Genomic DNA, 12,757 nt, shown 5'->3' with positions numbered 1-12,757 from the left:
AGACCTCAAACATGCTCCATAAGTAGGGACATAAATGAAGCAAATTCCCTCAGGTGTGAAAAGCAGTTTAGAACTAAATGACCCCTGTGGTCAGTGGGAAAACTACAGGTAGTGGTTCTTAGTGTTCTGTATTCTAAATGTATTGTAACATCACCTATCTAGAAAAAAGATGCTGTATATTTAAAGTCCCAAATAATCATAACATTTTCAAGTAAAAAATTTATAAAGCTCTAACATAAAATATAACATCATGTCTGTGTGTTAAATTGCAAACGTGAAAAATTTATATCTAGAAAAAATAAACGGTTCAAGAAACAATACAATGGAATATTTTTCATCAAACATCAAACCTGATGAATTATCTTTCCTCCTGCAGTTAAACACACTTCTAAATGAAGCTGGCGCAGAACCATTCGAACCTCAGAGCTCTGTCTTCACGTAAGATAACACCAGTGTTCTTTCCGCTCACAAAGTATAGTATGATAATTCTTTTTGTAAAGTTAACTGTATCGTGACTTTTGTCTTCTACTGGTAACAGGAGTTCAGGAAACCAGGTTAATGGTGACATGACGTACCACTTCCAAGATGGAGACACCAAAACACCAGCAGCTTTCCTGAATGAGCTTAAAGCACAAAGCACGCCAATGTAAGTGTGCTGATATTAATTTGACAAAGTTTGCATTTAATCAGTGTTTTCTCACACTCTGTGTTTAATGTCTGCTCATTAATCTATAAAAAAAATATTGTTTCAAACATCATATTTAAAAGAGAATTAAATTTACATTTGGGTTGTGAAAAAAAAAATCACCATAATGCCTTATTTCATCAGAACTGGATCAGCTGTGGTTCAGACCAGGATGGTCTTCAGTTCTTCCTCTCCTGTTCCCAGTGAGAGTTTGGTTCTCAATGTAACCCAGACTCTTCTGAGTACTCCACTCACAAACCTCACTGATTCTGTAAAAGTGCTGAACTTCACCTATGAGAGTACGTTTGTTTTACTAATAACGCAATCACATAATATACAAATTATTGTCTCAGAGCTGTGACTTCTTTATCAGACTTTCTAAATCATGTGATTTGTTCCACAGAAATTTCAGACACCTCCTATGCATTAAATTTCACATTCAACATCAGTAGCGTCAGCATGACACAGAACCCTGACCTCAGGAACGATACCTACAGCCATGTAAAGAGCATCATCAACAATGCTGTAAGTGTACATGGCCATGTTCTTAATGACATTCTGACAAATGTCCAGAGATGGCATTGTATCCCGTTGCAGAGTTTAGTATAAAGAGTTCAAAAATCAAATGGTCTAAAAGTTACAGAACAAACTCAAGGTTATCCAAAGCGAAATGACTCACAGTGGTGTAATCAGGCAAAGGGCAAAGCACAAGAAAGTAGGTACAGAAGAAAAACAGCACAGAAATCTTCAACAGCATCATGAACAGTAATTGCATAGAGGACTGCAATTTGGGAATTGTAAATGGTCAGATATGTCTAACAGAAATAGTCGCAAGACTTTGCAATGGGAGACCTCAAACATGTTCCATAAGTAGGGACATAAATGAAGCAAATTCCCTCAGGTGTGAAAAGCAGTTTAGAACTAAATGACCCCTGTGGTCAGTGGGAAAACTACAGGTAGTGGTTCTTGGTGTTCTGTATTCTAAATGTATTGTAACATCACCTATCTAGAAAAAAGATGCTGTATATTTAAAGTCCCAAATAATCATAACATTTTCAAGTAAAAAATTTATAAAGCTCTAACATAAAATATAACATCATGTCTGTGTGTTAAATTGCAAACGTGAAAAATTTATATCTAGAAAAAATAAACGGTTCAAGAAACAATACAATGGAATATTTTTCATCAAACATCAAACCTGATGAATTATCTTTCCTCCTGCAGTTAAACACACTTCTAAATGAAGCTGGCGCAGAACCATTCGAACCTCAGAGCTCTGTCTTCACGTAAGATAACACCAGTGTTCTTTCCGCTCACAAAGTATAGTATGATAATTCTTTTTGTAAAGTTAACTGTATCGTGACTTTTGTCTTCTACTGGTAACAGGAGTTCAGGAAACCAGGTTAATGGTGACATGACGTACCACTTCCAAGATGGAGACACCAAAACACCAGCAGCTTTCCTGAATGAGCTTAAAGCACAAAGCACGCCAATGTAAGTGTGCTGATATTAATTTGACAAAGTTTGCATTTAATCAGTGTTTTCTCACACTCTGTGTTTAATGTCTGCTCATTAATCTATAAAAAAAATATTGTTTCAAACATCATATTTAAAAGAGAATTAAATTTACATTTGGGTGGTGAAAAAAAAAATCACCATAATGCCTTATTTCATCAGAACTGGATCAGCTGTGGTTCAGACCAGGATGGTCTTCAGTTCTTCCTCTCCTGTTCCCAGTGAGAGTTTGGTTCTCAATGTAACCCAGACTCTTCTGAGTACTCCACTCACAAACCTCACTGATTCTGTAAAAGTGCTGAACTTCACCTATGAGAGTACGTTTGTTTTACTAATAACGCAATCACATAATATACAAATTATTGTCTCAGAGCTGTGACTTCTTTATCAGACTTTCTAAATCATGTGATTTGTTCCACAGAAATTTCAGACACCTCCTATGCATTAAATTTCACATTCAACATCAGTAGCGTCAGCATGACACAGAACCCTGACCTCAGGAACGATACCTACAGCCATGTAAAGAGCATCATCAACAATGCTGTAAGTGTACATGGCCATGTTCTTAATGACATTCTGACAAATGTCCAGAGATGGCATTGTATCCCGTTGCAGAGTTTAGTATAAAGAGTTCAAAAATCAAATGGTCTAAAAGTTACAGAACAAACTCAAGGTTATCCAAAGCGAAATGACTCACAGTGGTGTAATCAGGCAAAGGGCAAAGCACAAGAAAGTAGGTACAGAAGAAAAACAGCACAGAAATCTTCAACAGCATCATGAACAGTAATTGCATAGAGGACTGCAATTTGGGAATTGTAAATGGTCAGATATGTCTAACAGAAATAGTCGCAAGACTTTGCAATGGGAGACCTCAAACATGCTCCATAAGTAGGGACATAAATGAAGCAAATTCCCTCAGGTGTGAAAAGCAGTTTAGAACTAAATGACCCCTGTGGTCAGTGGGAAAACTACAGGTAGTGGTTCTTAGTGTTCTGTATTCTAAATGTATTGTAACATCACCTATCTAGAAAAAAGATGCTGTATATTTAAAGTCCCAAATAATCATAACATTTTCAAGTAAAAAATTTATAAAGCTCTAACATAAAATATAACATCATGTCTGTGTGTTAAATTGCAAACGTGAAAAATTTATATCTAGAAAAAATAAACGGTTCAAGAAACAATACAATGGAATATTTTTCATCAAACATCAAACCTGATGAATTATCTTTCCTCCTGCAGTTAAACACACTTCTAAATGAAGCTGGCGCAGAACCATTCGAACCTCAGAGCTCTGTCTTCACGTAAGATAACACCAGTGTTCTTTCCGCTCACAAAGTATAGTATGATAATTCTTTTTGTAAAGTTAACTGTATCGTGACTTTTGTCTTCTACTGGTAACAGGAGTTCAGGAAACCAGGTTAATGGTGACATGACGTACCACTTCCAAGATGGAGACACCAAAACACCAGCAGCTTTCCTGAATGAGCTTAAAGCACAAAGCACGCCAATGTAAGTGTGCTGATATTAATTTGACAAAGTTTGCATTTAATCAGTGTTTTCTCACACTCTGTGTTTAATGTCTGCTCATTAATCTATAAAAAAAATATTGTTTCAAACATCATATTTAAAAGAGAATTAAATTTACATTTGGGTTGTGAAAAAAAAAATCACCATAATGCCTTATTTCATCAGAACTGGATCAGCTGTGGTTCAGACCAGGATGGTCTTCAGTTCTTCCTCTCCTGTTCCCAGTGAGAGTTTGGTTCTCAATGTAACCCAGACTCTTCTGAGTACTCCACTCACAAACCTCACTGATTCTGTAAAAGTGCTGAACTTCACCTATGAGAGTACGTTTGTTTTACTAATAACGCAATCACATAATATACAAATTATTGTCTCAGAGCTGTGACTTCTTTATCAGACTTTCTAAATCATGTGATTTGTTCCACAGAAATTTCAGACACCTCCTATGCATTAAATTTCACATTCAACATCAGTAGCGTCAGCATGACACAGAACCCTGACCTCAGGAACGATACCTACAGCCATGTAAAGAGCATCATCAACAATGCTGTAAGTGTACATGGCCATGTTCTTAATGACATTCTGACAAATGTCCAGAGATGGCATTGTATCCCGTTGCAGAGTTTAGTATAAAGAGTTCAAAAATCAAATGGTCTAAAAGTTACAGAACAAACTCAAGGTTATCCAAAGCGAAATGACTCACAGTGGTGTAATCAGGCAAAGGGCAAAGCACAAGAAAGTAGGTACAGAAGAAAAACAGCACAGAAATCTTCAACAGCATCATGAACAGTAATTGCATAGAGGACTGCAATTTGGGAATTGTAAATGGTCAGATATGTCTAACAGAAATAGTCGCAAGACTTTGCAATGGGAGACCTCAAACATGCTCCATAAGTAGGGACATAAATGAAGCAAATTCCCTCAGGTGTGAAAAGCAGTTTAGAACTAAATGACCCCTGTGGTCAGTGGGAAAACTACAGGTAGTGGTTCTTAGTGTTCTGTATTCTAAATGTATTGTAACATCACCTATCTAGAAAAAAGATGCTGTATATTTAAAGTCCCAAATAATCATAACATTTTCAAGTAAAAAATTTATAAAGCTCTAACATAAAATATAACATCATGTCTGTGTGTTAAATTGCAAACGTGAAAAATTTATATCTAGAAAAAATAAACGGTTCAAGAAACAATACAATGGAATATTTTTCATCAAACATCAAACCTGATGAATTATCTTTCCTCCTGCAGTTAAACACACTTCTAAATGAAGCTGGCGCAGAACCATTCGAACCTCAGAGCTCTGTCTTCACGTAAGATAACACCAGTGTTCTTTCCGCTCACAAAGTATAGTATGATAATTCTTTTTGTAAAGTTAACTGTATCGTGACTTTTGTCTTCTACTGGTAACAGGAGTTCAGGAAACCAGGTTAATGGTGACATGACGTACCACTTCCAAGATGGAGACACCAAAACACCAGCAGCTTTCCTGAATGAGCTTAAAGCACAAAGCACGCCAATGTAAGTGTGCTGATATTAATTTGACAAAGTTTGCATTTAATCAGTGTTTTCTCACACTCTGTGTTTAATGTCTGCTCATTAATCTATAAAAAAAATATTGTTTCAAACATCACATTTAAAAGAGAATTAAATTTACATTTGGGTTGTGATAAAAAATCACCATAATGCCTTATTTCTTCAGAATTGGATCAGCTGTGGTTCAGACCAGGATGGTCTTCAGTTCTTCCTCTCCTGTTCCCAGTGAGAGTTTGGTTCTCACTGTAACCCAGACTCTTCTGAGTACTCCACTCACAAACCTCACTGATTCTGTAAAAGTGCTGAACTTCACCTATGAGAGTACGTTTGTTTTACTAATAACGCAATCACATAATATACAAATTATTGTCTCAGAGCTGTGACTTCTTTATCAGACTTTCTAAATCATGTGATTTGTTCCACAGAAATTTCAGACACCTCCTATGCATTAAATTTCACATTCAACATCAGTAGCGTCAGCATGACACAGAACCCTGACCTCAGGAACGATACCTACAGCCATGTAAAGAGCATCATCAACAATGCTGTAAGTGTGCATCACCATGTGTTTAATGCCATTCTGACAAATGTTCAGAGATGGTATTGTATCCCGTTGCAGAGTTCAACATAAAGATTTCAAAAATCAAATGGTCTAAAAGTTACAGAACAAACTCAAGGTTATCCAAAGCGAAATGACTCACAGTGGTGTAATCAGGCAAAGGGCAAAGCACAAGAAAGTAGGTACAGAAGAAAAACAGCACAGAAATCTTCAACAGCATCATGAACAGTAATTGCATAGAGGACTGCAATTTGGGAATTGTAAATGGTCAGATATGTCTAACAGAAATAGTCGCAAGACTTTGCAATGGGAGACCTCAAACATGTTCCATAAGTAGGGACATAAATGAAGCAAATTCCCTCAGGTGTGAAAAGCAGTTTAGAACTAAATGACCCCTGTGGTCAGTGGGAAAACTACAGGTAGTGGTTCTTGGTGTTCTGTATTCTAAATGTATTGTAACATCACCTATCTAGAAAAAAGATGCTGTATATTTAAAGTCCCAAATAATCATAACATTTTCAAGTAAAAAATTTATAAAGCTCTAACATAAAATATAACATCATGTCTGTGTGTTAAATTGCAAACGTGAAAAATTTATATCTAGAAAAAATAAACGGTTCAAGAAACAATACAATGGAATATTTTTCATCAAACATCAAACCTGATGAATTATCTTTCCTCCTGCAGTTAAACACACTTCTAAATGAAGCTGGCGCAGAACCATTCGAACCTCAGAGCTCTGTCTTCACGTAAGATAACACCAGTGTTCTTTCCGCTCACAAAGTATAGTATGATAATTCTTTTTGTAAAGTTAACTGTATCGTGACTTTTGTCTTCTACTGGTAACAGGAGTTCAGGAAACCAGGTTAATGGTGACATGACGTACCACTTCCAAGATGGAGACACCAAAACACCAGCAGCTTTCCTGAATGAGCTTAAAGCACAAAGCACGCCTATGTAAGTGTGCTGATATTAATTTGACAAAGTTTGCATTTAATCAGTGTTTTCTCACACTCTGTGTTTAATGTCTGCTCATTAATCTATAAAAAAAATATTGTTTCAAACATCATATTTAAAAGAGAATTAAATTTACATTTGGGTGGTGAAAAAAAAAATCACCATAATGCCTTATTTCATCAGAACTGGATCAGCTGTGGTTCAGACCAGGATGGTCTTCAGTTCTTCCTCTCCTGTTCCCAGTGAGAGTTTGGTTCTCAATGTAACCCAGACTCTTCTGAGTACTCCACTCACAAACCTCACTGACTCTGTAAAAGTGCTGAACTTCACCTATGAGAGTACGTTTGTTTTACTAATAACGCAATCACATAATATACAAATTATTGTCTCAGAGCTGTGACTTCTTTATCAGACTTTCTAAATCATGTGATTTGTTCCACAGAAATTTCAGACACCTCCTATGCATTAAATTTCACATTCAACATCAGTAGCGTCAGCATGACACAGAACCCTGACCTAAGGAACGATACCTACAGCCATGTAAAGAGCATCATCAACAATGCTGTAAGTGTGCATCACCATGTATTTAATGCCATTCTGACAAATGTTCAGAGATGGTATTGTATCCCGTTGCAGAGTTCAACATAAAGATTTCAAAAATCAAATGGTCTAAAAGTTACAGAACAAACTCAAGGTTATCCAAAGCGAAATGACTCACAGTGGTGTAATCAGGCAAAGGGCAAAGCACAAGAAAGTAGGTACAGAAGAAAAACAGCACAGAAATCTTCAACAGCATCATGAACAGTAATTGCATAGAGGACTGCAATTTGGGAATTGTAAATGGTCAGATATGTCTAACAGAAATAGTCGCAAGACTTTGCAATGGGAGACCTCAAACATGTTCCATAAGTAGGGACATAAATGAAGCAAATTCCCTCAGGTGTGAAAAGCAGTTTAGAACTAAATGACCCCTGTGGTCAGTGGGAAAACTACAGGTAGTGGTTCTTGGTGTTCTGTATTCTAAATGTATTGTAACATCACCTATCTAGAAAAAAGATGCTGTATATTTAAAGTCCCAAATAATCATAACATTTTCAAGTAAAAAATTTATAAAGCTCTAACATAAAATATAACATCATGTCTGTGTGTTAAATTGCAAACGTGAAAAATTTATATCTAGAAAAAATAAACGGTTCAAGAAACAATACAATGGAATATTTTTCATCAAACATCAAACCTGATGAATTATCTTTCCTCCTGCAGTTAAACACACTTCTAAATGAAGCTGGCGCAGAACCATTCGAACCTCAGAGCTCTGTCTTCACGTAAGATAACACCAGTGTTCTTTCCGCTCACAAAGTATAGTATGATAATTCTTTTTGTAAAGTTAACTGTATCGTGACTTTTGTCTTCTACTGGTAACAGGAGTTCAGGAAACCAGGTTAATGGTGACATGACGTACCACTTCCAAGATGGAGACACCAAAACACCAGCAGCTTTCCTGAATGAGCTTAAAGCACAAAGCACGCCAATGTAAGTGTGCTGATATTAATTTGACAAAGTTTGCATTTAATCAGTGTTTTCTCACACTCTGTGTTTAATGTCTGCTCATTAATCTATAAAAAAAATATTGTTTCAAACATCATATTTAAAAGAGAATTAAATTTACATTTGGGTTGTGAAAAAAAAAATCACCATAATGCCTTATTTCATCAGAACTGGATCAGCTGTGGTTCAGACCAGGATGGTCTTCAGTTCTTCCTCTCCTGTTCCCAGTGAGAGTTTGGTTCTCAATGTAACCCAGACTCTTCTGAGTACTCCACTCACAAACCTCACTGATTCTGTAAAAGTGCTGAACTTCACCTATGAGAGTACGTTTGTTTTACTAATAACGCAATCACATAATATACAAATTATTGTCTCAGAGCTGTGACTTCTTTATCAGACTTTCTAAATCATGTGATTTGTTCCACAGAAATTTCAGACACCTCCTATGCATTAAATTTCACATTCAACATCAGTAGCGTCAGCATGACACAGAACCCTGACCTCAGGAACGATACCTACAGCCATGTAAAGAGCATCATCAACAATGCTGTAAGTGTACATGGCCATGTTCTTAATGACATTCTGACAAATGTCCAGAGATGGCATTGTATCCCGTTGCAGAGTTTAGTATAAAGAGTTCAAAAATCAAATGGTCTAAAAGTTACAGAACAAACTCAAGGTTATCCAAAGCGAAATGACTCACAGTGGTGTAATCAGGCAAAGGGCAAAGCACAAGAAAGTAGGTACAGAAGAAAAACAGCACAGAAATCTTCAACAGCATCATGAACAGTAATTGCATAGAGGACTGCAATTTGGGAATTGTAAATGGTCAGATATGTCTAACAGAAATAGTCGCAAGACTTTGCAATGGGAGACCTCAAACATGCTCCATAAGTAGGGACATAAATGAAGCAAATTCCCTCAGGTGTGAAAAGCAGTTTAGAACTAAATGACCCCTGTGGTCAGTGGGAAAACTACAGGTAGTGGTTCTTAGTGTTCTGTATTCTAAATGTATTGTAACATCACCTATCTAGAAAAAAGATGCTGTATATTTAAAGTCCCAAATAATCATAACATTTTCAAGTAAAAAATTTATAAAGCTCTAACATAAAATATAACATCATGTCTGTGTGTTAAATTGCAAACGTGAAAAATTTATATCTAGAAAAAATAAACGGTTCAAGAAACAATACAATGGAATATTTTTCATCAAACATCAAACCTGATGAATTATCTTTCCTCCTGCAGTTAAACACACTTCTAAATGAAGCTGGCGCAGAACCATTCGAACCTCAGAGCTCTGTCTTCACGTAAGATAACACCAGTGTTCTTTCCGCTCACAAAGTATAGTATGATAATTCTTTTTGTAAAGTTAACTGTATCGTGACTTTTGTCTTCTACTGGTAACAGGAGTTCAGGAAACCAGGTTAATGGTGACATGACGTACCACTTCCAAGATGGAGACACCAAAACACCAGCAGCTTTCCTGAATGAGCTTAAAGCACAAAGCACGCCAATGTAAGTGTGCTGATATTAATTTGACAAAGTTTGCATTTAATCAGTGTTTTCTCACACTCTGTGTTTAATGTCTGCTCATTAATCTATAAAAAAAATATTGTTTCAAACATCACATTTAAAAGAGAATTAAATTTACATTTGGGTTGTGATAAAAAATCACCATAATGCCTTATTTCTTCAGAATTGGATCAGCTGTGGTTCAGACCAGGATGGTCTTCAGTTCTTCCTCTCCTGTTCCCAGTGAGAGTTTGGTTCTCACTGTAACCCAGACTCTTCTGAGTACTCCACTCACAAACCTCACTGATTCTGTAAAAGTGCTGAACTTCACCTATGAGAGTACGTTTGTTTTACTAATAACGCAATCACATAATATACAAATTATTGTCTCAGAGCTGTGACTTCTTTATCAGACTTTCTAAATCATGTGATTTGTTCCACAGAAATTTCAGACACCTCCTATGCATTAAATTTCACATTCAACATCAGTAGCGTCAGCATGACACAGAACCCTGACCTCAGGAACGATACCTACAGCCATGTAAAGAGCATCATCAACAATGCTGTAAGTGTGCATCACCATGTGTTTAATGCCATTCTGACAAATGTTCAGAGATGGTATTGTATCCCGTTGCAGAGTTCAACATAAAGATTTCAAAAATCAAATGGTCTAAAAGTTACAGAACAAACTCAAGGTTATCCAAAGCGAAATGACTCACAGTGGTGTAATCAGGCAAAGGGCAAAGCACAAGAAAGTAGGTACAGAAGAAAAACAGCACAGAAATCTTCAACAGCATCATGAACAGTAATTGCATAGAGGACTGCAATTTGGGAATTGTAAATGGTCAGATATGTCTAACAGAAATAGTCGCAAGACTTTGCAATGGGAGACCTCAAACATGTTCCATAAGTAGGGACATAAATGAAGCAAATTCCCTCAGGTGTGAAAAGCAGTTTAGAACTAAATGACCCCTGTGGTCAGTGGGAAAACTACAGGTAGTGGTTCTTGGTGTTCTGTATTCTAAATGTATTGTAACATCACCTATCTAGAAAAAAGATGCTGTATATTTAAAGTCCCAAATAATCATAACATTTTCAAGTAAAAAATTTATAAAGCTCTAACATAAAATATAACATCATGTCTGTGTGTTAAATTGCAAACGTGAAAAATTTATATCTAGAAAAAATAAACGGTTCAAGAAACAATACAATGGAATATTTTTCATCAAACATCAAACCTGATGAATTATCTTTCCTCCTGCAGTTAAACACACTTCTAAATGAAGCTGGCGCAGAACCATTCGAACCTCAGAGCTCTGTCTTCACGTAAGATAACACCAGTGTTCTTTCCGCTCACAAAGTATAGTATGATAATTCTTTTTGTAAAGTTAACTGTATCGTGACTTTTGTCTTCTACTGGTAACAGGAGTTCAGGAAACCAGGTTAATGGTGACATGACGTACCACTTCCAAGATGGAGACACCAAAACACCAGCAGCTTTCCTGAATGAGCTTAAAGCACAAAGCACGCCTATGTAAGTGTGCTGATATTAATTTGACAAAGTTTGCATTTAATCAGTGTTTTCTCACACTCTGTGTTTAATGTCTGCTCATTAATCTATAAAAAAAATATTGTTTCAAACATCATATTTAAAAGAGAATTAAATTTACATTTGGGTGGTGAAAAAAAAAATCACCATAATGCCTTATTTCATCAGAACTGGATCAGCTGTGGTTCAGACCAGGATGGTCTTCAGTTCTTCCTCTCCTGTTCCCAGTGAGAGTTTGGTTCTCAATGTAACCCAGACTCTTCTGAGTACTCCACTCACAAACCTCACTGACTCTGTAAAAGTGCTGAACTTCACCTATGAGAGTACGTTTGTTTTACTAATAACGCAATCACATAATATACAAATTATTGTCTCAGAGCTGTGACTTCTTTATCAGACTTTCTAAATCATGTGATTTGTTCCACAGAAATTTCAGACACCTCCTATGCATTAAATTTCACATTCAACATCAGTAGCGTCAGCATGACACAGAACCCTGACCTAAGGAACGATACCTACAGCCATGTAAAGAGCATCATCAACAATGCTGTAAGTGTGCATCACCATGTGTTTAATGCCATTCTGACAAATGTTCAGAGATGGTATTGTATCCCGTTGCAGAGTTCAACATAAAGATTTCAAAAATCAAATGGTCTAAAAGTTACAGAACAAACTCAAGGTTATCCAAAGCGAAATGACTCACAGTGGTGTAATCAGGCAAAGGGCAAAGCACAAGAAAGTAGGTACAGAAGAAAAACAGCACAGAAATCTTCAACAGCATCATGAACAGTAATTGCATAGAGGACTGCAATTTGGGAATTGTAAATGGTCAGATATGTCTAACAGAAATAGTCGCAAGACTTTGCAATGGGAGACCTCAAACATGCTCCATAAGTAGGGACATAAATGAAGCAAATTCCCTCAGGTGTGAAAAGCAGTTTAGAACTAAATGACCCCTGTGGTCAGTGGGAAAACTACAGGTAGTGGTTCTTAGTGTTCTGTATTCTAAATGTATTGTAACATCACCTATCTAGAAAAAAGATGCTGTATATTTAAAGTCCCAAATAATCATAACATTTTCAAGTAAAAAATTTATAAAGCTCTAACATAAAATATAACGTCATGTCTGTGTGTTAAATTGCAAACGTGAAAAATTTATATCTAGAAAAAATAAATGGTTCAAGAAACAATACAATGGAATATTTTTCATCAAACATCAAACCTGATGAATTATCTTTCCTCCTGCAGTTAAACACACTTCTAAATGAAGCTGGCGCAGAACCATTCGAACCTCAGAGCTCTGTCTTCACGTAAGATAACACCAGTGTTCTTTCCGCTCACAAAGTATAGTATGATAATTCTTTTTGTA

At 36.3% G+C, this 12,757-nt stretch overlaps 2 protein-coding genes across 2 annotated transcripts; both read left to right on the top strand.

Annotated features, from left to right (window-relative positions):
* Nucleotides 1-4,120: 4,120 nt before the first annotated feature.
* Nucleotides 4,121-7,191, top strand: LOC131351155 (uncharacterized). The gene is made up of 8 exons (XM_058386419.1): nt 4,121-4,276; nt 4,976-5,037; nt 5,138-5,245; nt 5,427-5,581; nt 5,686-5,807; nt 6,507-6,568; nt 6,669-6,776; nt 6,960-7,191. Exons 1-8 carry the CDS (start codon nt 4,211-4,213, stop codon nt 7,174-7,176), a joined length of 900 nt encoding a protein of 299 aa, XP_058242402.1. The 5' UTR covers nt 4,121-4,210; the 3' UTR covers nt 7,177-7,191.
* A 1,525-nt stretch (nt 7,192-8,716) lies between these two features.
* LOC131351157 (uncharacterized) lies at nt 8,717-11,788 on the top strand. The gene is made up of 8 exons (XM_058386420.1): nt 8,717-8,873; nt 9,573-9,634; nt 9,735-9,842; nt 10,024-10,178; nt 10,283-10,404; nt 11,104-11,165; nt 11,266-11,373; nt 11,557-11,788. Exons 1-8 carry the CDS (start codon nt 8,808-8,810, stop codon nt 11,771-11,773), a joined length of 900 nt encoding a protein of 299 aa, XP_058242403.1. The 5' UTR covers nt 8,717-8,807; the 3' UTR covers nt 11,774-11,788.
* The last annotated feature ends 969 nt before the right edge of the window (nt 11,789-12,757 follow it).

This window comes from Hemibagrus wyckioides, linkage group LG03 (genome assembly GCF_019097595.1).
Source record: "Hemibagrus wyckioides isolate EC202008001 linkage group LG03, SWU_Hwy_1.0, whole genome shotgun sequence".
NCBI classification, from domain to species: Eukaryota; Metazoa; Chordata; class Actinopteri; order Siluriformes; family Bagridae; genus Hemibagrus; species Hemibagrus wyckioides.
The sequence above is the reverse complement of the archived record's forward strand: the minus strand, read 5'-3'. Positions and strand labels throughout refer to the sequence as shown.